Source organism: Nyctereutes procyonoides, unplaced genomic scaffold, assembly GCF_905146905.1.
Source record: "Nyctereutes procyonoides isolate TBG_1078 unplaced genomic scaffold, NYPRO_anot_genome, whole genome shotgun sequence".
Lineage (NCBI taxonomy): Eukaryota > Metazoa > Chordata > Mammalia > Carnivora > Canidae > Nyctereutes > Nyctereutes procyonoides.
The window spans coordinates 63399500-63423009 of NW_026575043.1; the positions used below are offsets into that span (position 1 = coordinate 63399500).

At 59.2% G+C, this 23510-nt stretch overlaps 2 protein-coding genes across 2 annotated transcripts in view; both read right to left on the reverse strand.

Moving 5' to 3' along the window:
• Positions 1-539: 539 nt before the first annotated feature.
• On the reverse strand, positions 540-4968 carry LOC129508334 (60S ribosomal protein L36a-like). Its single transcript, XM_055323290.1, has 3 exons — positions 4947-4968; positions 1617-1650; positions 540-936 (listed from the first exon to the last, which is right to left on the reverse strand). The coding sequence occupies exons 1-3, from the start codon at positions 4966-4968 to the stop codon at positions 540-542; spliced, it is 453 nt and encodes a 150-aa protein (XP_055179265.1).
• Positions 4969-6852: 1884 nt separating this feature from the next.
• The window catches only part of GALNT9 (polypeptide N-acetylgalactosaminyltransferase 9), a 77227-nt gene continuing 60569 nt past the window's right edge, over positions 6853-23510 (reverse strand). Inside the window, exons 7-11 of the mRNA XM_055321853.1 lie at positions 15627-15812; positions 13121-13258; positions 12159-12254; positions 10012-10179; positions 6853-8058 (exon numbers count right to left, since the gene is read on the reverse strand). Coding sequence (XP_055177828.1) covers positions 7912-8058; positions 10012-10179; positions 12159-12254; positions 13121-13258; positions 15627-15812 — 735 coding nt within the window. The 3' untranslated portion in view covers positions 6853-7911. The remainder of the gene's footprint in view (positions 8059-10011; positions 10180-12158; positions 12255-13120; positions 13259-15626; positions 15813-23510) is intronic.

Here is a 23510-nt window from a genome sequence, read left to right on the forward strand (position 1 = left end):
TGTGCATTTTGGTTGCTGCTCTGTGGGGTTCGCATCTTGGCTTCCGGTTCTGCCGTCGTGGGTAGGCCTCGTTTTCTTTCTTTACCTCTGATATCTGTAGTTTTCACCTCATTCTTAGGTTCTGCCTTCTAATTTCTAAGCTCTTCTTAAAAGCGTAGGATAAATAAAATTAAATACGCTTTAAAACGCTGTCTTCTTGAGGTCTCAGGTGAAGCACTTGTGGGGATTTCCTTCTGTCCTCAGGGCTATTTTATTCTGGAAGGTTTTTCATGTCTCTGCACGAGTGTGCTGAGGGCTGCTGGGTCATTCCTTTTTGTTTTGTGTGGGTGTGCAAAGTGGCTCCTCCCTGAGGACAGGAGGGAGGTGGAGCAGGAGAGAAGGGGGGTTCTCCAAGGTGAGCCCCCTGCCCCACGGAGGACACGGAGGAGCCAGCCTGCTGCTTTTTTTTTTCCTTTTTTTGAGTAAAAGTATCACTGCATTTATTTTCATATGCGTGATTCTTCTACAGCGTCAACGTTTTCCTCTCGAAATCGCAAAGCTTAGAACTGGATCTCTTGGCCTTTTCTCTTCTTATCTGCTCCCAGTCCGAAACGCTTGCATCTCTTAGTGGCCAGCATCCTCTTGGACCTGCAGTTTCGTTCAACGCATTCAAGCCTCAGCACAACCTTCTCTGTGGTTTTAGCCTTCTTCCGGAAAATTGGCTTTGTCTGCCCACCATAGCCACTGTGCTTCCGATCATAGCGCCTCTTTCCCTGGGCGTAAAGGGAATCCTTGCCCTTCTTATGCTGGGTCACTTTGTGAGGCTGATGCTTTCCACACTTCTTACTGAAAGTCCTTCGGGTTTTAGGAACATTGACCCTCTCTGCAGTGCCGGTGTCTGCACGACGAAAACGGGAAACTCGGCGTCCACCCGCCTCACCACCCCAAATGTGGGCTCTGAGGGTCCGAGCGACAAGGCGTGGGGCCCTCTCGACTGTTACTTTCCCGGAGAAATGAACCCAGGTTGAAAGTGACCGAAACCCCAGAGCACCACCAGGCTCTGGGGCTCCTTGACCAGTGAGGCTTGCAGGGTGGCGGGCCTAACCGCTATCAATTAGTCACCAAACAAAGATCGCCCTGTCGATTTGAATTAGCTCAGATAAGCCACTTAATTTAATTTTAAAGTGACTATGAGGTGCTTAAAAGAGCAGAAGAAATGACAAACAAGGCTTCTCATCGCATTTGTCCCCAAGCAGTTGACTGTGCATCAACGTTGTCAGTTTAATTAGCTTCCGCCGGCAAGGGAAGCAGCATGGCCCGGCTCTAGTTCATGCCAGGGCAGCTTTTGGGGGCCCATGGTTGCCGGGCTGCCACCCAGCTGCGGCCGCTTAGCCCCCAGCTCTGCGCAGCTCCCTGCTCCTGCTTCCTGCAGCCCGGGACAGCCTGGGCAGGCAGCCTCTGGCGATGAAGCTCCAGGCCTCCTCAGCGCCAACACATCACAGACCCCCTAGACCCCAGCAGCGTCGGAGGGTACAGTTCCAGCACGCTGGTGAAAAGTGGCATCTCCTCCTGTTGGGAACAGGCTGTCCTCACTGTAGCAACTGCGCTGCCATCCCCTCCCCGCCCCCAACACGCACCCGAGCACCAATCCTTGAAGCGGGGCTGTGGCTCCTAGGGACACAGGACGCAGTTCCCGTGAGCCTCAGGTCACCTCTTTGTCCCCTGCTCAACAGACCACTTTATTTGGTCGTGTTTCTGCGTAGAGACACTTTATTTAATCTACATTGTCATCGACCTCCACCAGCGAGAGAAGTTCCACCTGAACAAATGCGTCAAACTGGAGCATTTTCTCCGCTGGCTCCCTACCGCGCTCCTGGGCTTAGGACACACGCTTGGCACCATGCTGGGGGCCACTTTAAACAGTGGACTTACCCACAAGAGCCACAGAAAGGTGAGAACAGGCAGCATGCAGCCCGTGAGGACGGTGCCAGGCAGCAGCGGGAGCAGCCGCGCCGTGCCCCGAGGCTTACCAAGGAGTCAGGGGCACAGAGACGCGGCGCACCCCGCACCCTAACAAGCCCGGCTCATCAGCAGGGCCTTGATGTTGAGGATGATCTTGTCATTGGTGGAAACTGCAGGGCGTTCCTAATGCATCAGCCAGTGTCCCCGGGGAAGAGGGACCAGGACTTAGAGCACCACCAGGAGGCAGGGCGAGGGAGGCAGCCGCCCAAGCCGGGAGAGTCAGGGAGGGTCCTAACCAAGCCTACGGAGGGAGCAGGGAGCACGTCCCGGCCACACCACACCGTAATTCTGGGCTTCTGGACCCAGAGCTGCGGGAGGAGGAGGAGGCCTCCGTGCTTTCGAGGCCCCAGCTTGAGTTCTTTGTCAGGCACAGTGTTCGGGGCAAGCTGCACGGGGCATGGCCGGCCAGTGGTTGGGGTCCCACGCAGGCAAGTGACACGGCTTCCAGGCTAGCAGCGGGTGCCTGAGAGGTTCCCCCTCAGGGCCCTTGGTAGCAGGGCCGCGGCTGGCCACGGGCACCATCACCTCCTCAGCGCCCCAGGCTAGCGCATGGGGAGACTCTCAGCACACCCGAGGTTGTGGGGGAGGCTGTGTGGTGGGTGCCCAGCGGACAGGACATTTGCCAGGGGCTTCCAGGTGCTGTGGGTGTCATAGGCCAGCTGGGGGATCCACGTTTCCGATGCCCAAATGTGTGGTGGCCTCCCTGACCTCTAGCCGGAGTTCTGTGTCTCACGACCAGCACTGGGCCCTCCCAGTGCCAGGAGCTGGCGCCCAGGGCCAGTGTGCCCGGAGGGATGCAACTCCCCACCGTGAGGTCAGCCCTGTGCCCAGGGGTCGGCTGCCAAGGCACCAAGAGAGCCGTCCCCGCACCTGCTGTGTGGCCCTTCATCTGCGAGACACCCTGGGCTTCCCAGAAGCTGTCGAAACTGCTCCCCTGGGCTGTGAGGAGGGAACTTCCCCCGGGTTTGCCTAGAGCCCTGGAAACAAGTTACGCCCCGCTCTGCTGCCTGAGGTGTCCCAAGGGCCTGAAAGAGCTTTCTCCCGTGCGGGTTCTCTGCCGCCAGCAGTGGTGAGGCCCACAAGCCAGCTCCCAGTGCCGCTGCCTCCCCCCCAACATCCCCCCCAATCCCTCTATCCGCCTGGGTGTGCCTGGGGTGAGGGCTCAGCCCTGAAATCCACTAGTGCCCACAGTGCCCTGGAGGCAGGACCCACATGCCCGGGCCACCCTGTGCCTGCAGGGAGTCAGGGGCCCCAGGACCAGGACGGGGCGGGTGCTGGGGGGCGTGTGGTCTGTGGAGGAGGCTGCAGACCTCAGCGCCCCCCCATCTCATTTCCTCTTCCAGGCATCCCCTCCCTCAGGGCCCTGAGGCCACTGCTGTGGTGGGGGAGTGGGGGTGGGGGCTTCTGGGCTTCTCAGAAGAGTCTTCGTCCCTGTGAACATCGAGTCCCTGGCCAGCCCCACCCAGGAGCCCCCTCCCTGTCCCCCATCTCTGGTTGTCCTGGTTCCCTGCCCCACTCCCTGCTCTACTCTCCCACCACCCACATCCAGCCCTGGTCCCCGCTTGCTCCCCCACTGTCCTCCCTGCCCTGCTCCCCCCAACCTGCTTCCTGGCCCACTCCCTGCCCTTCTCTTGGGGACCGCACCCTGGGCCAGGCCCCCGCTTCCCACAGGGTCCACTCACCCAGCCAGTCTCAACCATAACTGAAGATTCATTGGAGCAATAAATATTTTTATCAGACAAAATTAAATTCTGATGCACGTGATCTCTGTCAAGAGCAGAGCAAAGGGAAAACCTCTGTGTGTTCCCTGCTCCTCATTAGAAGCATCTGCTTGTGAACAGCCCTGCCCAGAGCCCCACTGCTCATTAGGTTTGGTGACCAATGAACCGTTTTAAATAAACAACATGAGTTTTTCTAAATTCACTGCAGAGCCAATTTAGAATTGGACTAATGGAAGAAGTGGACTTGCTATTAAGTTTTATTAGATTCTATTTGCTTGTATCTTTGCCATTTGAACATGACTATTGGTTAAAAAGAAATTAAAAAAAAAAAACCATTCAGTGCAGCCAGGGAGAGTGCAGGGGAACAGGTGTGGCTTGGAGCAGGTCTGCCTAGGAACCCCTGACTGGCACCAGGGCAAGTGTGAGTGCGCCTGGTGCTGCGTATCTTCCGTCCTCAGAGCCTCTGTGTCCCCACCTATAAAATGGACACAGAAGTTCTCAGCACCACTCAGGGTTATTTTGAGGATGATGTGGGATTGCAATTTCAAACCTATTTCTCCCTCTTCCTCCGTCTTCCCAGAGTGCTCGCCAGCACTTTCCCAAGCAGGTGGGGATAGGGGATCACTTGGCTGTAGACCAGCTTTGCTCTGGCAAGAGCCCCCTGTGTTATGCGGCTGAGAAGACGCTGTGTCCGGAGCCCTGGGACGATGCAAACAGGGAGGCACTGGTTGGTGTCCAACAGCCGAGCATTCCCACTGACGAGTATGTCCACCTCAGACAACTTCCAGCCACCCACCTTCCATCTGGGAGCCTGCCCTCGCTTCCACATGATAGATGAACCAAGAGTGCGGGTGATAATGAAGTGGGAATAAATAGCAAGTAGTGAGCTTGGAGTATTTACCTTTGTTTTCAGCATAACATATTTAATTGTAGGTTCAGGGTAATTTACTTTCGGCGATAGCTGTATTTCACAATTGGTTCACAGAATTCCTGAAAATGTAAAAAATGACTCCTGCAGGTGGGTATGGTCCAGCTGGCAGACATCACTGGAGGTGACAAAACCTGCCTGATTTCCTCTCGAGCACTGCTCCACAGGACCCAGGTGCCCATCTGCGATGGTGGGTGCTCCCGTTGCTCCTGTAGCTCCAGCCCCACAAGTGGCCCAGGCTCCTGGTCCCTTCAGCTGCTGGAAGGTGAGTCCCAGGATGCCCCAGCACCCCCCACCTTGAAGCCTCGGCACTTCCATCATGCGATCTGTTGCCTGCATGGGAGCCCCGGTTTGATGGATCCTTGCTGGCACGGTGGGGTGGCCTCAACCACAGACCAGTGTCTCAAAAGAAGACAGAGGAGAAATTACTGTGCTTTGAAGCCGAGGAAGTGTGAACACGAATCAAGTCAGGGTTTCGGGGGCTGGGTTCACTCCAGGACAACCCGCGGATGGTGTGAGAGCGTCTTCTGAATCCAGGATGGTGGGGTGGGGGGTCAGGGCAGTGCATGTCACTGTGAGTTGGGATAGACAGGGATCCGCACCAGCGGGAATGCCCACCAGCCACTGCCACGGCCACGCCTCACCGCGACCACAGAATTGGTCAGGAACGTGTCCACAGACCTGACGATCTGCCAGGCCACCCTCTGCTCTCTCCATTCTCAGTCCAAAGAGCCCAGGGCCATCAGCTGGGCTCCTTGGACTGAGTTCCCCAACCCCAGGCCCTGGATTCTCAGGCAGTTCTGGAAAAGCCCAAGCCTGGGTGGAGGGCACAGTTGCTCACGAGGCAGGGAGGTCTGCAGTGAACAAACGTAAGAGAGCTCTGGGACCAAGCCCTGTGGGAAGGCGGTTTGTCTGTCTTGGATACAGCAGACAGAGCGCCACTGCCTCGAGCCCACTGCTATGGTGCCCGTAGGCCCGGCTGCCTGTCCTCGGTGACCTGCGTCCTCAGAGCCGGGCGCCAGCCAGGACCCAGCAGCAGGCCTTCAAACCGTGCCGCCTCCCGTGAGGATGGGAGGTTTGTGGCGACACTTCCATCTTCTGCGAGGCTGTGTGGCACATCCAGCACTTTGATGAGGCTGTCAGTCTGCCTGATGAATTGTGACACCAAGAGTTTTATGGTTTTAAGCTGTGACACTTTCTATTCTAAACCACTGGCAATCCCCTTAGTGGGCCCATGGCTGCTACATCTCACCCTCACTCAGGACACCCCTGGATTTGAGCGTGCTCAGGTCTTTGGTGGGAGGTGGACTCTGGAGGCCTCACTCACTACCAGCTATTTGCCTCCATTATGGTCTTAAAATTGGGGGATGATCTGAAATAGAGGGTTTCTGGGGACTTGGGTCAGAGCTGGTCAAGTTCCCTGGGGAGAGCGGGGACCTCGGGATGGGCAGGGCTCCCTGCAGCAGCAGAAAGTAGGGGACTGGGCCCCAGGAAGGAGCAGGGGAGGAGCAGCAGGGAGCAGGGGGAGCCATGGGGCCTGGGATGGGGGTCAGTGAGGTGCAGACTCCCGGGGTCTCTGCGGGGCCAGAGAACAGCGGATGCCAGATTGGGTGCCCTTTGACCCCGAGGGTAGGTCAGAGCCTCCACCTTCCCCAGAGATGGCCCATAGGAGAGGGAGAGGAGCTGCTGTCTCAGGGCTCGGATGCCCTGGCCCTACCAGAACAGCGCTCCTCTGCAGAGACAGGCACGGCTGGGGCAGATAGCTGTGATGTTTCCCTGGAGGGGCAGGTGGGCCCCTGTCCTCCCTGGAAGGTGGGCTGCCTGGCCCCGGACAAGGGGAACATGTGGGTCATATGTGCCCCCAGCCTGAAGCCCTGCCGTCCAGAAACCCTGCCAACCTGCTCCAGGCTACTCTACAAGAATGGGGGCGACTTGGAAATCACAGATGGCGCCACCATTTCTGCCCCTGGGAGACCCCAGGAGGGACACCAGGAGGACATATCGGGAGCCCCCACTGGGAGGACTGGGTGGTTCGGCTTGCAGAGGCTCGGCCTCTGTCTGGGTGAGCCAGGCCAGCCTGGAGGCCCTGTCATCAGATGGCCCAGGCCTTCCACTCAGAATCATGGTGCAGCTGGTGTCAGGGTGCTGCTGGCATAGGGGTGCAGCCAGTATGGGGGTACTGGTAGTTTCAGGGAGCAGCTGGTGTCAGGTGCACCTGGTGTTGGGTATAGCTGGGCACCAGGTCTGATGGGGGACGGGGACAGGACTATCCAGCTTTGCTCCCAGGTAGATGCACCCCATCCGCCCTGTAACGTTCAGTGCAATCATAAAACACCGTCCTGCCCAGAGACAGCATTCTTGAGCCCCTGGGACGGCCCTGTGGGGCCTGTGCTGCTTCTCCACTCTGGCCCTGGAGCAAGAAAGCTGTGCCGGACAATATAGGAACAGATGGGTGTGGCTGTGTGCCAATAAAACTTTATTTATAAAAACAGGCACAGGGCCGTGGGTCATCATTTGCTGACCCCTGCCTCAGAGCAATAAGGGGAAGTGCCTGGCCCTGGGTGAGATGGTACAACAGGGGCCCCGATCCCGGACGACCCAGCAGGTGGGACTCCTGTGAATGAGACAAGCCCTGTGCCCTCTGATCCACTCTGTGCCAGATGGAAGCAGCGCAATCTCCTAGTCTCAGCACTGCCCGGGGCGCCGTGCGGACCACTGCAGCTGCGTCTGCTGTGTTTCCCTGTCCCCAGCCTTGGAGAGGGCTCTGCTCTGCTCTCCCGGGTTTTGCCTTAGATGACCAGAAGACGGAAGAGGGCACAGTTCTGCCTGGAGGGGACGGGAGCTTGGCAGCCCTCTGAGTTCTCGGGGGTTACTTTGACGAGGGGGGGATGTACAGGGGCTTCAGCACATGCAGAGAGTGGGCCGTCCCAGTGGCCTGGACAGGAATACCGGAGAAAAGGCACGTGATTTGGAGCTGGAGTTGGCTTCAGGGTCTGTGCTCCTGGTGGGGTGGCTGGTCCTGGGCATCTGCCTCCAAGTGCACGGGGAGATCCCCGCTGTCCCAGAGACATGGCCTGTTGGCAGCTGAGCTGAGGTCCCGGCCAGGGGTGGCGCAGAGCACATCCAGGGCCCTTTGGGTCCCAGTGGCGCGGTAGGAGGGAAGGGGCCTGAGTCCTGGCACCCGGCCCAGCAGGTGGGCCCGATGCCTTCCCCAGGTCCTTAAGGTATACATCAGGGGAGGGGTGCAGGGTGGGGCTGGGGTCAGTGCCGCCCATGCTTGATCCAATTTCTAATGGTCCACTTCTGCCCTGAGCACCTCTGCACCACCAGCCGAAGCCCGAAGTTGGCGTCCTTGGACATCTCCACCTCCAGGCACCTGCCAGTGTCTCGGCTCACGATGGGGCCACTCTGTGGGGAGGGGAACCGGGTTGGCATGGACACCTTGGGGTCCCTGAGAGCATCTCGGGAGTGGGGGTGATGACACACACCCCATGCAGGTCACAGCTTGGCCACCGGAGACTCGGGGAGCTATCTGTCCCCCATCCCTTGTCCCTGCCTGGTCCTCTGTCCTCGGGCATCTTTACCCTACCAGCCACGTCACCAGCCTGCCTTGCTCCTGGAGTCTAAGGAGTGACTTAGCAAAATGGAGACAGGGCCCCGAGATGGAGGGCTCGCCCACGTGCCTCCTGCCTTTATCATATCTGACTTGCCCATCGATCACCCCTGCAGCTTCCCTGGTCCTCCAGACACCAAGGACTCTGGCCCAGCCTGAGGACCCCAGGTTGTATACTATGTGTCCTCCATTTTTTCCAAACAGGTGCTTCTTACCATCCCAACCCCAAACCTGGTGTCCTGGGGACCTCTGACGCTTACTGACTCTGCCTCAAAGCAGGACGGCTCACCCCTGCAGCCTCTCCTGTAACTGGAAGCCCTCAGACCCCAACGCCGAGGGCAGGGCCACCTGACAGTGTTCATTTGTCATGGGTCCACCCCATGGGAGTGATGGCAGAGGGCATGCAGGGCTGAGGTTGGGGGACAGAGACAGGGATGTCTCCTGGAAGACACCTGCAGCCCCTGCTGGGGAAGGGGACGGTCAGGGAAGGCTGGGAGTGGCTCCCCAGGGTACAAAGACCCTGGTGGCAGGTTTCTCAGGACCCTCACAGTGCAGTGCCATGGGTGGAGAGTTCTAGAGGAGCAGATCAGACACTCTGATCCTCGACCCCAGATCCTGGCAATGCGACGTCAGGGTCTGAGCACACATGACGGCTGACATGAGGTTACAGCGGAGCAGGTGGCACCCGTCCCATGCCAGTGTCCTCAACAGGGGAGAGATTTGGATACACAGAGGCCAGATGGCAGGAAGAAGGAGGAGGGAGGGGGCCTGGAGAGGCTGGAGTGGCAGGAAGGACCCCCCCAGGGCCCACGGTGGGAGCACCGCCCTGTAGATGCCTGGTTGGAGTTCCAGCTCCACGAGGGGGAGAGTGTGCCTGTCGGGTGATTCGCTGGCAGCCTCGGAACACAGCGGGGATGTAGGATGCAACTGGGTTTTAGGGAGAGGGGTAGGGTACTGCTCAGGCATGTAGGGTGCTTGGCAGGGCTGCGGGAGACAGGGGTTCCGGGTGAGGTCACGGGAGGACACATGGGAGTTCCTCACCACGGAGGGTGAATGGGGGTGAAGGCGACCTCGGGGCTCCCAGAGAAGAGTGTGCAGTATTTGGATGGACGCAGAGCAGGGCGAGCTGAGGGTGGGCACAGGGCAGGGGGCAGTGGACAGGGCCCCACGGAGGAAGGCCAGCTGGATGCCAGTGGGGGCAGGAATCTGCTCACAGGAGGCCCAGGGCCACGGGGCTGGCAGAAGCTGGAAGGCCCTTCCCTGGGCGCAGGCGGCCCGCTGGGGATGGTGTGCGGTTCTCGCCCGGGTGCCACCCTAGCCAGTGGCTGCTCTTGGGCAGGGGCCTGTGTCGGAGTGGCCGATGGGGGCACGGAGGCCACCTGTGACTCACCTGCCCTAGTGTTTGCTCTCGGGGCGGGAACTTCTAACCCAGTGTCATGGTCCCAGCAGCCCCAGGGCCCGGGGGGCTGATTCCCGCAGAGCCTGGCCAGCAGTGGCGGCAGGGCGAGTCTGGGTAGGGGCAGGGCCTTCCATCTGCCTGTCCCTTCCATGCGACCGCGCCCCGGGAGGCCAGAGGACGCAGGAGAGTGAGGGCGCTGCAGCGCATGACCAGCCCAGTGGGCCCCTCCCCGGCTGAGTGACCCTGGGCAAGCAGCCTAACCTCTGAGAGGGGTCAACCCCTCCTGCCCTCACAGCTCCCACCCCAGGGGCCAGCCCAGGGGCCCTGGGGGTCTCAGCCGCCCGCTGACCTGGGTGAAGTCCCACAGCCGCTGCGCAGGCCGGGCCACATCCTCGCACTTCTTCAGGGCGGGCGTGCGGCTCCTGCCCTCATCCACCAGGCACTTGGAGTCCGGCAGGAAAGCAGTGGAGCCCAGCGGCCCCAGCTGCAGCAGGCCCCCTGTGCTGTACCGCACCAGCTGCCGCGGGACCGGGACAGGTGTCAGGGAGGGCGGGAGGGCGAGGCAACGCCACCCCCACCAGCCCGCTCACCACGACTAGCCCTGGGGCGGCGGGGAGGGGCTGGTGTGCCCAGAGAGCCCACCTGGGGATGCCCTTCACATAGCCCCGTTCCCTGGCCCTGCTCCTGCCCTAGGATCCCCAGCAGGACTGCCTCCCTCCCTCCCTCCCTCCCTCCCTCCCTCCCTCCCTCCCTCCCAGAACTTTGCTCTGAGGAGGAGACTGTCACACATGCCCTCAGGGCCCCCATCTGCCCTCAAACAAGCCTGAGGTGAGCATATTTCCATGGGGAAGGCAACCCCAAGTTCATGCATGCCTCGATCCTGCTTCACGTGTGCTCATGACAGAAGCCAGTCCTAGAGATCCTTGCCATTCCCAGCTGTGGCCTTGGGCAAGTCGTGCCACTTTCTCGGCCTGCGGTCCCTTGTGCAGGAGTTTCTGACAGCGCCCGCCCAGCAGGGCTGCTGTGAAAATCCCATGGACGCAACGCAGAAGCAAGCAGCACCAGCTCCATTAACCAGCAGGCGTCCCTGTACCTCAGCCCTCTCCCCGCAGGCGCGAGTTTGCACACACCTGGATGCACTGCTGCTGTGTTTTCCAGCACAATCCCATGGAACATAGGCAGCTCCCACCCTACATGCTCCGTGGCAGTGACTCTGAGCTCTCCTATTAAGGGTGGGGATCTGCGACCGCCTCTGGGTCTTTCTGGGGAGCATGTGAACATCCCGGTGTGCTGCTGCCCGACCTCTGAAGTGGGCGCCCCTGGCTGTCCTGGGGCGCTTGCCCTCAGAACCGGGCGGCCTGGGGAGAGGTCCCAGGGGAGGGTCTGCGGCCCTCCTGAGCAGACGGCACAGCTCGCCAGCCGGGTGAGCCCCAGCTTGGAAGTGGGTCCTCGGTCCTGCTGGGTGGTCTGGGCTGGCGTGGCACCAGCGCATGTGTGAGCCACATCAGGAGCAGTCTTTCGGGCTACGTGGTTTGTGGCATCTATCTCGTGCCCAGGACGTGGAGACAGCCTCAGCCCCCCCGATCATCTCCTGCAGTTCTTTGTTTGGTGCGTACACATCCTCCCCCGGGGCGCCAGCCGGAGAATCGACCACGGTGTCTGATGAGCCCGGGAGACTGGATGTCCTCTCGGAGGCCACGTCAGACTCCTGGTGGGTGAATCTGTCTTTTGTCTCAATGTGGAAGCAGCTGGGAGAGGCCCAGTGGGGTCCTGGGACGAGGCTGTGTGAGGGGCACAGTGAGGGGAAAACCACACTCTGCTCCAGCGTGACAGGCTCAGCCCTCATGCCTGCCCCACGCCACCGCTTCTCCATGACCGGGGCTGGCACAGGTCACTGCAGGTTTCCAGTGCAAGGACATCCGAGTGCTACCCAGACGCAGAGAGCTCGTGGAGGGGAGCCCAGTGTCATTTGGGGAAATCACTCTGGGGCTTAATTTAAATCAAGCTGACGGTCATTCTGAAGAATCACCTTTATCAGCAGAAGATGTGCCGGGACCAGAGTCATCAGGCTCCACGCCGGGGCCTGCACTTCAGCATCACCCTGAGCTCTGAACACACACCTGCCCCTACATCATCTGGTTCTGTGGGCCTGGAGCCTGGACGTCAGTGTAGACATTTCCAAAGCCACCCCCCACGCCCAGCAATGATTGAAGATCACTGGGGGGAGCTTGTAAGAACGAGCGGGAACCATGATACCTCCAGGTTCTGTCCACACTATGGCAAACGCTTTCCCACACAACCCACTCTGGTCCACACGAGAGCCCTGAGAGGTACCATCACAGCCCCATCGGATGGATGCAGACCGAGGCAAGCAATTTGCCCAAGGCTTGCTTGGCACCGCAAGCCCTGCTCTGAGTCTACCTGGGGCAGGGGGGATCTCCCCGAGGGTCCCCACGCTGCCCCTGAGAGCTTGGACTTAGCCTGCCACGCCCCTACCTGGGAGGACATCCCGTGGCACGGATAGAGGATTGCGCGGTCATCGTCTTCTGCTCCCTGGTCCAGGCAGTAGCCGCTGGCTTTGCTGTTTCTCACCTATGACCAGAAACCGAAGGAGAAACCTCACGGTGAGGGTGGGGGTTCCCAGAGACCAGGGCAAGGCCACCCCATCCCCACTCAGGGCAGAGGGGCCTGCTGGGTGGCCAGCACCTTGGGAGTGTGAGCTGCAGGAACGGACAGGCCAGTCAGGACCGTCCGCCCTGGACACTCCTTCTCCTAGCCTCACACCGGGCGCTAGCCAGGCCGGAGTGCCCATGTTCCTTCCACATGGGGTCCCGGGTTCCCCAGAAACAGCTGGAGCCCCGAGGGGAGGGGGGCGCCTTCCCCAGCAGCACCATTCAGGGTGATGGGCCGGGGGGAGGGGAGGGTACAGAGCACCCTTTCTCCCTGGCTTGAGAGAGACCCGAGAGCGTGGTTGTGCCCGCAATGGCTGGTGCAGACATGTGCATGTCACGCAGTCAACGAGCCTGAGCCCACAGATGCGTCGTTTGCACTTAGATAATGCACAGTGGTGATGTGAGTGTGTCACTGCGTCCGTGCCAGTGGTTTTGGAGCACCTGCTCACCTGACAGTTTGTCTTCAGGGCAGGACCCATGAGTCTGCGTGCACATGAGCAAAACTGTGTGCAAAGGTGTCCTTCCGTGTCTGAGTGCACTTGCACATACATGAGTGCAGACTAACGTATTCACAGGGGCCCACGTTCATGCGGATGAATAGATGTGCACGTTCGCGCGTGGGTGTATTTGTGCACATACGTGTGCCACTGTGTGCTTGGCTGTGAGCCTAGGCCTCTCTTCTGCTCCGCACCCTGTATGTGTGCATGTGGCTGTCTATGCCCGTGAGCACTCATGTGCCTGTGGGTGAGGGTGTGGCCTGGGGGGCCCTCCCAGTGGAGGCGGTACCTCTCCGTACGTGAGGGTGTCGTTGTAGGTCCTCATCTCCGGGTACACGTTCTCCAGGTACCACTTAAAGCTGCGGCATTTCAGGCGCTGCCGTAGGGCCAGCCGTTCAGACACGTCCCCAAAGTCCACCCCTGGGTTCTGCAAGGTGGGAAGTGAGGCAGGAAGGGAGCTGGCATTGCTGAGTCCCCAGGGCCAGGTCTCTGCCTGTGATGGGGGACCCCCAAGACCTGGGGGCAGCCCCACCCCTTCTCTTCCCCCAGAACCCCTGGAGGTCTGGGCAGCAGCTCCCGATGGGAAGGGCCTTTTTCTCCAACCTGGGCAGATGGCCCCTGGCTGTGGGCTGGCTGGGAGGTCACCTCTGAGCCCTGGGAATACACTGCCTGACTAGAGTGCTGTTTAGCTGGAATCTCTGCAGACAGTCTACACTGCGGGGTGATGTATGGGAGCTCTGGGCCATGGTAGGGTATCAGCTTGATCACTGCTCCCACAGCCCAATGGGAGGCTGGCCATGTGTGTGTGGACGAGCCCTAGAAAAAACTGAGGCTTGCTGGATGTCCCTGGTCAGCAACATACTGTGCACCGCATCCCATGGCATTGCTGTGAGAGGGCTCTCTGTCCAGCTCCTGGGAGTCTGTACTTACTGCAAGAACCATCACCCTGAGCACAACAGCTTCCCTGAGTTCTGGGTCCTTCTAGCCAAACGCTGAACCGCAGGGTAGCCTTGGGGTCCTGGCTGCGGCAACGGGCACTAAGCTTTTGCGGGTGTGAGCAGGTTTGAGCCGGTGCCCTCGTCTGGCTCCACTCTGGGCTGCAGACAGCTGGCCAAGCCCGTGGCTGGAAGGCGTGCTGCCCTCGGGGTGCCCCTGCTGCCTCATCCATGTGGTGGGCACAGCTGCAGAGATACCCCAGGGCCTTCACATCAGGATCCGGTGAGTCGTGGGAAGGGAGGCCCCCGAGGCCCCAAGAATTAGATATGGGAGGGCATCTGCTGGCTCTGGCTCGGAACAGATGACCCCTCATGCCCGCGGCCTGCAGGCCCCATGGGAACAGCACCCGGGTTCCCTTCTGAGAAGTAATGGGGACGTTTCCTGCATCTGTTCCCTTGGTGGGAAATGAGGCTTTCAAGAGACACTGAGCCCTCCGTCCCTCTCTGATAAATGTGTGTGTTTCCGTGGCGTTCTTCCTCCTGCTGGCAACTGCCATGTGGGGAACTGGAGGGGCAGTAGGTCTGCCCACAGTGGTCCCTCCTCCCTCCCTAGGGGGTCGTGTGAGCCGGTGGCCCCGCCTAGCACTGGGGCAGCATTACCCAAATGCCAGGCACGCCCCGCTGGTGGGTGGCGTGCTGGTTCAGGAGGGTGCGGAGAGAAACTCACGTAACAGACATAGCGTGTTTCTGTGACTTGCGTCACGTGTTTGAAGCTCTGTGTATGGACAGGGAAGCACACACAGATACACATGGGTGTGCGGGGTCGTGACACAAGATGTGGCTCTTACTGTGGGCTGATGGGTGTGGGGGACCCGCGGCCTCACACGCTCCCATGGCCAGGGAAGCAGCAGCACGAGTGCGGGGGTGCCCAGCAGCCTGGATGTCACCCCACGTAAGGGGTGGCCTCTCTCAGCACCTGCCCTCAATCACTGTCGCAGAGGCAGGGGAACAGGTCTCCTAAGTTTCTAAGAAAAGCCAGAATATGGGCTATTTATGGGAAATTAGCTGATTACAAAGTAAAAAATCACAAACAGGGGCCCCTAACTAGACATGTGTCAAAAGCACCTGGACCGGAAGCAGGTGTCCATGGTGGGGGGGTGTGGCCTCCCGCACCCTGGATGTGGAGATTTGGCCACAGGGAGGAAGAAGCCCCGGCGCCCACGACACCGCCGATGCACCTGGAGAACACAGAGCCCAGCGGAGGAGCCAGACACAATGGGGGAGACGTTGTAGGGTCCACTTGTAGGAAGTGGGCACATTGGAAGACATGGATCAGGCAGGAGGCCGTGGGGGCGGGCACACGGGGGCTAGCAGCTCACGGGCAGAGCGATTCTGGCTGGGGTGAGGTTTTTGGAACTAGGTCACTACCTAGTCCCTGGTTGCAGGGCATTGTGGGTGTGCTCAGCGCCCGCGAGCTGCATGCTCTAAAAAGGCTGAAGTGGTAGCTTTGGTATCATGTGTGTTCAGCCACAGCAAAACATAAAGAGAAGCCACGTACGTGAGCTGGCTGGCAGGCAGGGAGCCGGAGTGGCCCCGCACCCCCGGAACCAACGTGGGGCCAGTTTGTGGGTGTTTCTAGGCGGGTGGGTGGATCCCTGGGTGGGGTGAGCGGGGAAGAGCCAACGCTCACATGCAGCCGCCAGCAGCTCCCTTTACCATGGAAAACATCCACCACAAAGCGTGGGGCCCCTAAGCGGGACCGGCATTCGGGGAGCCTCTCCCAGATGGGCCCCCTCGGGGTGGGGTGCGCCTGCACCCTGGCCCGGCTCGCCCCACCCTCCACGCCTCCACCCAGCTTACGGTCATGGGGATGTTCCAGGCCATGTACACGTGGGACTTGAAGCTGTCCATCCACACCTCGGCTGCCCGCAGGGCATTGCGCTTGGCATAGTAGTCGATGTCATTGTTGTAGGGCTTCTTGGAACGCTCGATGTGAGCCACGCGGGAGCAGGGCAGCACCTCCATGCTGCCGCCGCACTGCCACACCTTTGGGGACACCATACAGCCACTGGGTGGCCCCAGGCCTTCCCGGTGTAGCCCACACCCCTGCTTACAGGCCCCAGGACACGCCTTCCAGAGGGCACCGTACGGTGGGCTTTCCCCAGGAAGAGCATCTGTGGCCTTGGGGCAAGTGCTCTGGGGCCTGGGCACACGGTGCCTTCCCTTCTGGGTTTCCTACCGGATTTCATCCCCCTGCCCCCCACTGCCCGAGTGCCTGCTCTGCGTGGGGCGGGGTGGAGGGGGGGGCGCCTGGCCCAGGGCTCACATACCAGCAGCCGCCCCCCAGCCCCGGGAACAGACCCACAAAGTAATTTGAAAAGAGGACGCCAACCAGTCCACACACCTGCGATCTAGCACTTACTTCGCAAATGCAGCTCCAAGCACTCCAAACACACACTCTTGGCTAAAGGGAACATCTTATAGCTGCTTCCTTGAAAATAGCATCCCCCGAAGTAGCTGACCATCCCCACAGACCCCACCCATGGGAGACAAGTGGTTTGCACCACGATGCCCGGATGCGTGCTGGGTCTGTCTTGTCTCCAGCAGCCCGACCATCCTGACATCCCTGCTCCTCCCTTGCCCGACTCTGCCTCCAGAAAGCAGAGAGGAGGGCAGATCTCACAGCTGACGACTGACACCCCCCCTGGCTGGAGGTCACATCTGGGCAAGTTGCACCTGCTGCGCGTGGGGGAGGCAGTGGGTTCCTTATGATCTGAGCTCTTGGCCACCAGTCTCCTGCTGCCTGGTGCCCTGCCCACCCCGGACCACCCCTCTGCATCCCTCGCACAGGGCCCAGGGGGCAGCTCCTTTGAGACGATGGCACAGATCCTGCCCCGGGACCAGGGGTCCCACTGAAGTTTGCTTCTCTGTGCTGAGCGGTGAGCAGCCGACACTCTGCGTGGCTTCTAGGGGAGGGGTTGCCGGGCACCAGGAGGACGCAGGGCTTCTGTGCAGCCAGCCTGGGGACTTCCGCCACTTCCACTCGCAGGCCTCCCACCAAACCCAGCCACCGGCCCAGCTGCTGGAACTGGGAACGCAGGTGCAAACGTGTGAACCAGGAATCTTCCCGAAGGCAAACATGGACGTGCAATAGTGGGAGCCCTGCAGGCCTGCAGAGACATTGCCTTGCTGCTCCTCACGCCTCCTGCGGCCACCACAGCACCACGCTGTGGCTCTGGAGGGCCCAGCAGGCCTCTGTGCCGTCACTGTGCTCCCAGGGCTCCCCACCCTCTCCCTCTGCCCCCCATGCCCCCAGGGCCTGCGCACCTGCTCTTCCCTCTGGGGGAGCACCCCCTGTCTCTGTGCCAGGCCACCCACAGGCCTCTGCTCAGATGCCGCTCCTCCCCACCCTCCCCTCTGAAGCTGCAGCCCCTCAGCCCCTCGGCCTCCTGGCTCCCCTGGTCTGTTCCTCCCGACATGTGAGCTCCAGGACGACTGCCCTCCCCTCCGCCCCCGCTGCGGCACTCAGAGCAGCCTGTACGCAGTCCCCGTGCCTGGCAAGCAGTTGTCCGATGAATGAATGGATTCCCTTTGAGGAATGTGTTAGCAGCCACTAGCCCCGCTGCCCCACGGGACTTTGCACAGGGATGGGCATGTTCTGGATCTGGGGGGCCAGTACGGTAGCCACAGCCACGCATGGCCACTGCACCCTTGAAGTGCGGCTGGCCAGGCTAAGGAGCCAGCATCTCTATTTTATTAGATGTCAATTAATTTGGAATTGATTTATGCAGCCACGTGTGGCTAGCACAGCCCTGAGACAGGATGGCTGGAAAGGCCTTGCGGGATCTGGCTCAGGGGCGTCCAGCTTTAGTCGTGTGAGGACGGCTGGACACAGACCCTCGTGTGGGGCTGTGTGGTGAGTTCAGGGCCCCTTCAGGCCCCCATCCCTTTCTTGGGTAAAACTGTCCTCAGAGGGAAGGCAGGGTCCCATGGCAGGGGCGTCGTGCGGCAGGTGGAAACCAACTGTCCTGAAGTAGCTCCCCTGCCCCTGAGCTAGGACAGAGTGAGCTGGGCCCGGGGCTTGTGGGCATCACCGCACAGGCAACTTCTGTGCGGGGCACGGACGAGGGGCTCAACGGGGGCATTTCCACATGGAGGTGATGACGCCATGGCTCCAGACCCTGACTCAAGTCACATCACAGACCCCATGTGCCCCCAACCTGTACCCCGTGCTAGAGGCGGCCATGAAGATCATCCTGGCCAAAGGGATGAAAGCAGAAGTCTCAGGGTGAGGCTTTGGGGAAAGCTCTGGTTTAAGGACATAAGGTCCAGAAGCATGACAGTCATCTTGCAGCCGTAAGGCCACACACACAAGGCTTCAGGCCTATACACTAAGGATGGTGGATAGAAGGTTAGAGCCTGTCAGCCCTGCGCTTTGTTAGAGGCCCAGATCCCCGTCTGTCCCAGCCTGCCTTAGGGGTTTTCTGTTGCTACATTCCTAACCGAGGAAGCCAGACTAGGAGGTGGTACTGGGAGGCGCACTGGGGGTGAACTTGACTCTTACTACTGAGGCACCAAGAGGTCACGAGACAGGTCCATGGTCACACAGTGGCTTCATGGGGTGGGGGTGGGGGGGTGCGAGCCGGAACTACGCATGAGCCCCGAAGCTGCCTCTCCACCCAGAGCCGAGGGGGTGCCACGGAGCAGAGTCACAGGGGCTGAGCACGACTGTCACACCCACCCCAGCCTCCACCACTAATTATCTCAATCAGCGTGGCTCATTGGCACTCACAGAAACAGCAAATACGGAGGGAGGACCAGCTGTCGGGTCTGCAGGCAGCTCTCCAGAGGGAAGGAGCTCAGGGGGCCCCACAGATCGGAGCCCCTCGGACATTGGAGCTGGTGTCCACAGCTGGGGTTCCAGCGGGGTTCCTGAGGGTCCTCTGCCCTTGTGGGCGGGCCCTGCTTCTGAAGAAACCGGAATTTGTGACTGGTCTGCACAGGAGCCAGCAAGCGGCTCATCCACCGTATGAGGTCAGACTGTCCTTGTTGCCGCTGTGCACTGTGAGCCCATGGGGAGCCCCGTGGGAGCCTGGCCATCACGGCTGCCTGCGCCCGGCGCTCCCATGACACCCACGCTGAAGCAAGGTGCCCTGTCTCTCCCTAGCTTCTCCATTGTCCCCACGCCATTGCCATAATCCAAGTGACACTTTCCTGGAGCGCCGCACTATTTAAAGGCCAGAGTTTCCCGCGTCTGAATGTGAGAGGGCAAATGACCCCAGCTGCCTGGCTTTGCCCTCCCCTGCATAGTGCCGGGAGGAGAATGTGCCCTCCATCATTTTTATGGAGATGCTTTCTGGACTCTGACTTCATTTAACTTGTAGCCCAGCATGACACCCGCCCCTCAGTGGCCCTGAGCTTCTCAGCGAGCCCTGTTCGCCCTCACTTGCCCTGAGCTGATCGGTGAAGGGATACCTGAGCCCAAGTGCACACAGTGGGGCCTCTGGAGAGCTCCTGATGGAGAGGCTGGGACAGGAGCCCACAAACTTTACTCTCCATCAGAATCTTTGGGAGTAGCTTAGAATCCTGTGGTCCAGGCCTCATGCTCATCCGACTACATCATGCACACACACACATGTGCACTTACACACACACTTCACCCCTCCCCGGCCCTCCTGTGTCTGTGACAGCCCTGACTGGGGTCGCGGTTCCGTGGAGCAGCTGTCCTGCCCCATGATGCAGACACTCAGGAGGCCACCAGGGCCCCTACATTCTGCAGGCAGCACGAAGCCCAGGCCCCCAGCGCACAGGCCTCCTAGAGCAGAGCTGGCCCTGATGCATCAGCACAGGGCAAGGCCCAAGTTAGGAGGCCAGGGCCTCCAGCAGAGACCCCCGATTCTCAAGGCCTCTGGAGTTGGCTCCACGAAGCATCACTGTGGCCTTAGGGAACAGGGGAAGAGTAGGAGTCCAGATCCTGCTGCTCTTATTCACAGTGGACTCTGCAGACCTCACCACTGCTCTGGGGAGACCTGGTTGGACATGGTGGTCGCAGGTCAGCTTTGCCCTAACTGAACTCCTGAGCATGCTGCAGAAGGGGGCCCGCAGGAGGACCAGTCAGGTCAAAGCTGCAGAGGGGCACACAGATGGGGTCCTGGCCCTCCTCCATCAGAATCTGCTTTGTAGCAATGTTTGAGAAGCACCTGGCGGAGAGCAATGGGGAGAGGAGGCTGCCAGGCCTGGCTCCCACTTATTCCCAGCCCCGATGGCTTGGGCTTCCATCAGATGCCTGCCCCCAAACCAGGCTGGCCCAGCAGCCCTAGAGTGCAAGTGGGGAGAAGCCAGTGCCTGTGATTCCACTGCCTGCAGAGGGGCAGGGCTGGGCCTGGGTATTAACCACGTCTTCTAATTTTCTGTATTTGATGCTGTGACGTCTGGGGCCTCGCTGACCCTGAAGGGACTGTCCCTCTCCGGACTGGGCAATTCCCAGGGGCAGTAAGCATCCCGCTGAGGGGCTCTTTCTGTGTGCAAACCACCCAACCCCAGAAAGCCTCTGGCCTGGCCTCGACCACCTGCAGCCTTCTGACCCTCCTGCTGCCTCCCCAAGTGCCCTGTGTGGCCTGGTGAGAAATACGCTTTTCTCAGTGGCAGCCGAGTCCTGACCTGCTGAGCAACAACACAGCTGGTGGTTGCCTGGGGACTCAGAATCCCTCAGTGGCTGCCTCAGAGAGGCCTGATCCTGCTAGTATCCTATGTTGGCTGTGGTGGACAGAGCTTCAGGCTTCTGGGCAAAATCAGAGTGTGCTCCTTGAGAGTGAAGAAGTCGATAGCCAGGAGCTTCTAGTGGTGTGAATGAGATGGTCTGTGGCATCCCTGCCCTCTGGTCCAGCCTACAGAAAGCTCACTTGGGAGGAAGTGCTGCACAAAGGTCCTGGGATTTGCAGGCCCGATGCGGTGTGGGCCTGGTGCCTTCCCAGCCATTGTGGCAGAATAGAAGTAATTAGGTTTTGTCCTTGACCAGCCCAGGATCTTCAACTCCTTCTCACAGGATTTGCAGATGACACAGCAGGGGCTTTCAGGGACAAAAATAATTCCTTGCTCTAGGCTGCATCATGATTGGCATCCAGATTAAGGCTGGGTGTAGTGCGCTTCCATGTGCTCAGATGTGAGTTCAGGTAGGAAGGGTTTTGTGAGCATGGCCCTTCAGCTCCTGGTGACACTGTTTCTCCAGTAGCTGCCCTGACTGACAGTGTGCCATTAAGTCCTCCTAAGGAGACATCCTTCCCCACATCCTTCCCCCACCTGTCCATCCATCATCTATTCATTCACTCACCCACCCACCCATCCATCTATGCACTCATCCATCCACCCATCCATCCACTCATCCATTCATTTACCACCCTCCCACCCACCCATCCATCTGCCCGTCCACCCTTCTACCCATCCACCCATTTACCATCCTCCTATCCATCCATCCATCCATCTACATTAATCCAAACAACCAGCCCCAACTATCCAGGGGCCGTGCAGAGCTGTACTATTGAGATGAGGCTATGACATGGAGAAGTGAACAAGCTCAGCCTCCTAGCCCAGGCCTCCAGACCAAAGGCCAGAAGCCCAGAGGTCCAGATCAAGGCTGGCAGGGCCCAGGCATCCAGCCACACGGGACATCTAACCTGGTGCAAACCCACCAGGGGCCCAGCCACCATCTTCCTTTTGGTAGGGCAGAATTTCCGCCTTCAACAAACAACCAGGGCTTCATGTTCACTCAGGAGAAACTGTGTGTATGACTTTTGGAGATTTTTGCCTCTGAATCTAATTTAAAAGACTTTCAGGGGGATCCCTGGGTGGCGCAGCGGTTTGGCGCCTGCCTCTGGCCCAGGGCGCGATCCTGGAGACCCGGGATCGAATCCCACGTCGGGCTTCCGGTGCATGGAGCCTGCTTCTCCCTCTGCCTGTGTCTCTGCCTCTCTCTCTCTCTGTGACTATCATAAATAAATAAAAAATCAAAAAAAAAAATTTAAAAAAAAAAAAAAAAAAAAAAGACTTTCAGGAGTGCCTGAGTGGATCAGTGGTTGAGTGTCTGCCTTTGGCTCAGGTCATGATCCCTGGGTCTTGGGATTGAGTCCCACATTGGGGTCCCCACAGGGAGTCTGCTTCTCCCTCTGCCTATGTCTCTGTCTCTCTCTGCATCTCTCATGAATAAATAAAATCTTAAAAAAAATCTCCAATCTGCTCAATGCCCCCTGTCCCCCGCCGCGCCCCCCCCCCCGCCAATGCAGCCACGGGCTGATGTACCCCTGTTGTCACACAGACCCCTTGTTCTGCAGGAGTGACACTGCACTAGGCGCACAATTAACTGGGTTTAGCTTTGGGAAGGCAAGTCTATCTCCCAGGGCTCAGCTGGGCTCAATTCATACATTTTTGACAAGAAAACATCTCTCCCTGGGACAATATGTGTATACACACATTTGCTCTAAAACAGCTACTTCCAAGTTCCACTCCCGCTACCAGACCCACAGAAACTTCCAAGCTGGACTTTTATTCCAAGTTCCTGCCACTTGTTTCCCAGCATGTGCTGAACACCCAAGCAAACAAAAAGAAAAAAAAAAATGGTTTCCTTCATTTTGAAACTGAGTGGATCTGAAAGTGTGATCCCTGGACCAGCAGCAGCAGCCTTACCTGGGAGCACTTTAGAGATGCATGTGGTTGGCCCCTCCAGACCTGCTGAACAGACACCCGGGTGGGCCCGGGCCCAGCAGTCTGTATCTTAACAAGCCCTCCAGGGGATTCTGATGCTCGTGAGTTTGGAGGCAGCTGCGCTAAGTGCTTCTCTCCCCTTTGTCCACCCTCCAAGCACCCTGGGCACTGGGCATAGTCCTCAATCCCAGTAGCTCTGTCCTTTGGACACTACTGGAGGGTGGGGATGCATGTTCTTGCACTTTCTGTCCTCAAGCAGAGGTGAGGCTGTACCTCCTGGGTCATGCCCCCCGCATCTCCTGATCCAGGCCCACAGCAGCTGGACAAAGCGACAGAGGGGGTATCTAGTTAATGCCATAGGTGTGGACATCTTCTCTATCTTCCCCGAACACACAGTGGTAGGTACGTTATTTAAAAGTTACAAGTAAGGGGATCCCTGGGTGGCGCAGCGGCTTGGTGCCTGCCTTTGGCTCAGGGCGCGATCCTGGAGACCCGGGATCGAATCCCACATCGGGCTCCCGGTGCATGGAGCCTGCTTCTCCCTCTGCCTATGTCTCTGCCTCTCTCTCTCTCTCTCTCTCTCTCTGTGACTATCATAAATAAATAAGTTAAAAAAAAATTAAAAAAATAAAGAAAAAAAAAAATAAAAGTTACAAGTAGGGATCCCTGGGTGGCGCAGCGGCTTGGCGCCTGCCTTTGCCCCAGGGCGCGATCCTGGAGACCCAGGATCGAATCCCACATCGGGCTCCCGGTGCATGGAGCCTGCTTCTCCCTCTGCCTGTGTCTCTGTGCCTCTCTCTCTCTCTGTGACTCTCATAAATAAATAAAAATTAAAAATAAATAAAAGTTACAAGTATATTTGGAAAAGAAGAGGAAGCTCCCCACCACGCGGAAGGAGCAGACAGCTGCTGTGGGACTGGGGCTGGAGCTCTGAGGTGCAGGCACCTGACCTCACGGACAGCCAGGGACCGCGTCTGTGGCTGGGCGCTGGCTGGGTGCCCCAACCATGGGCAGAAGAGCTGCTCCCTGGGCTGCAGCCAGACAACG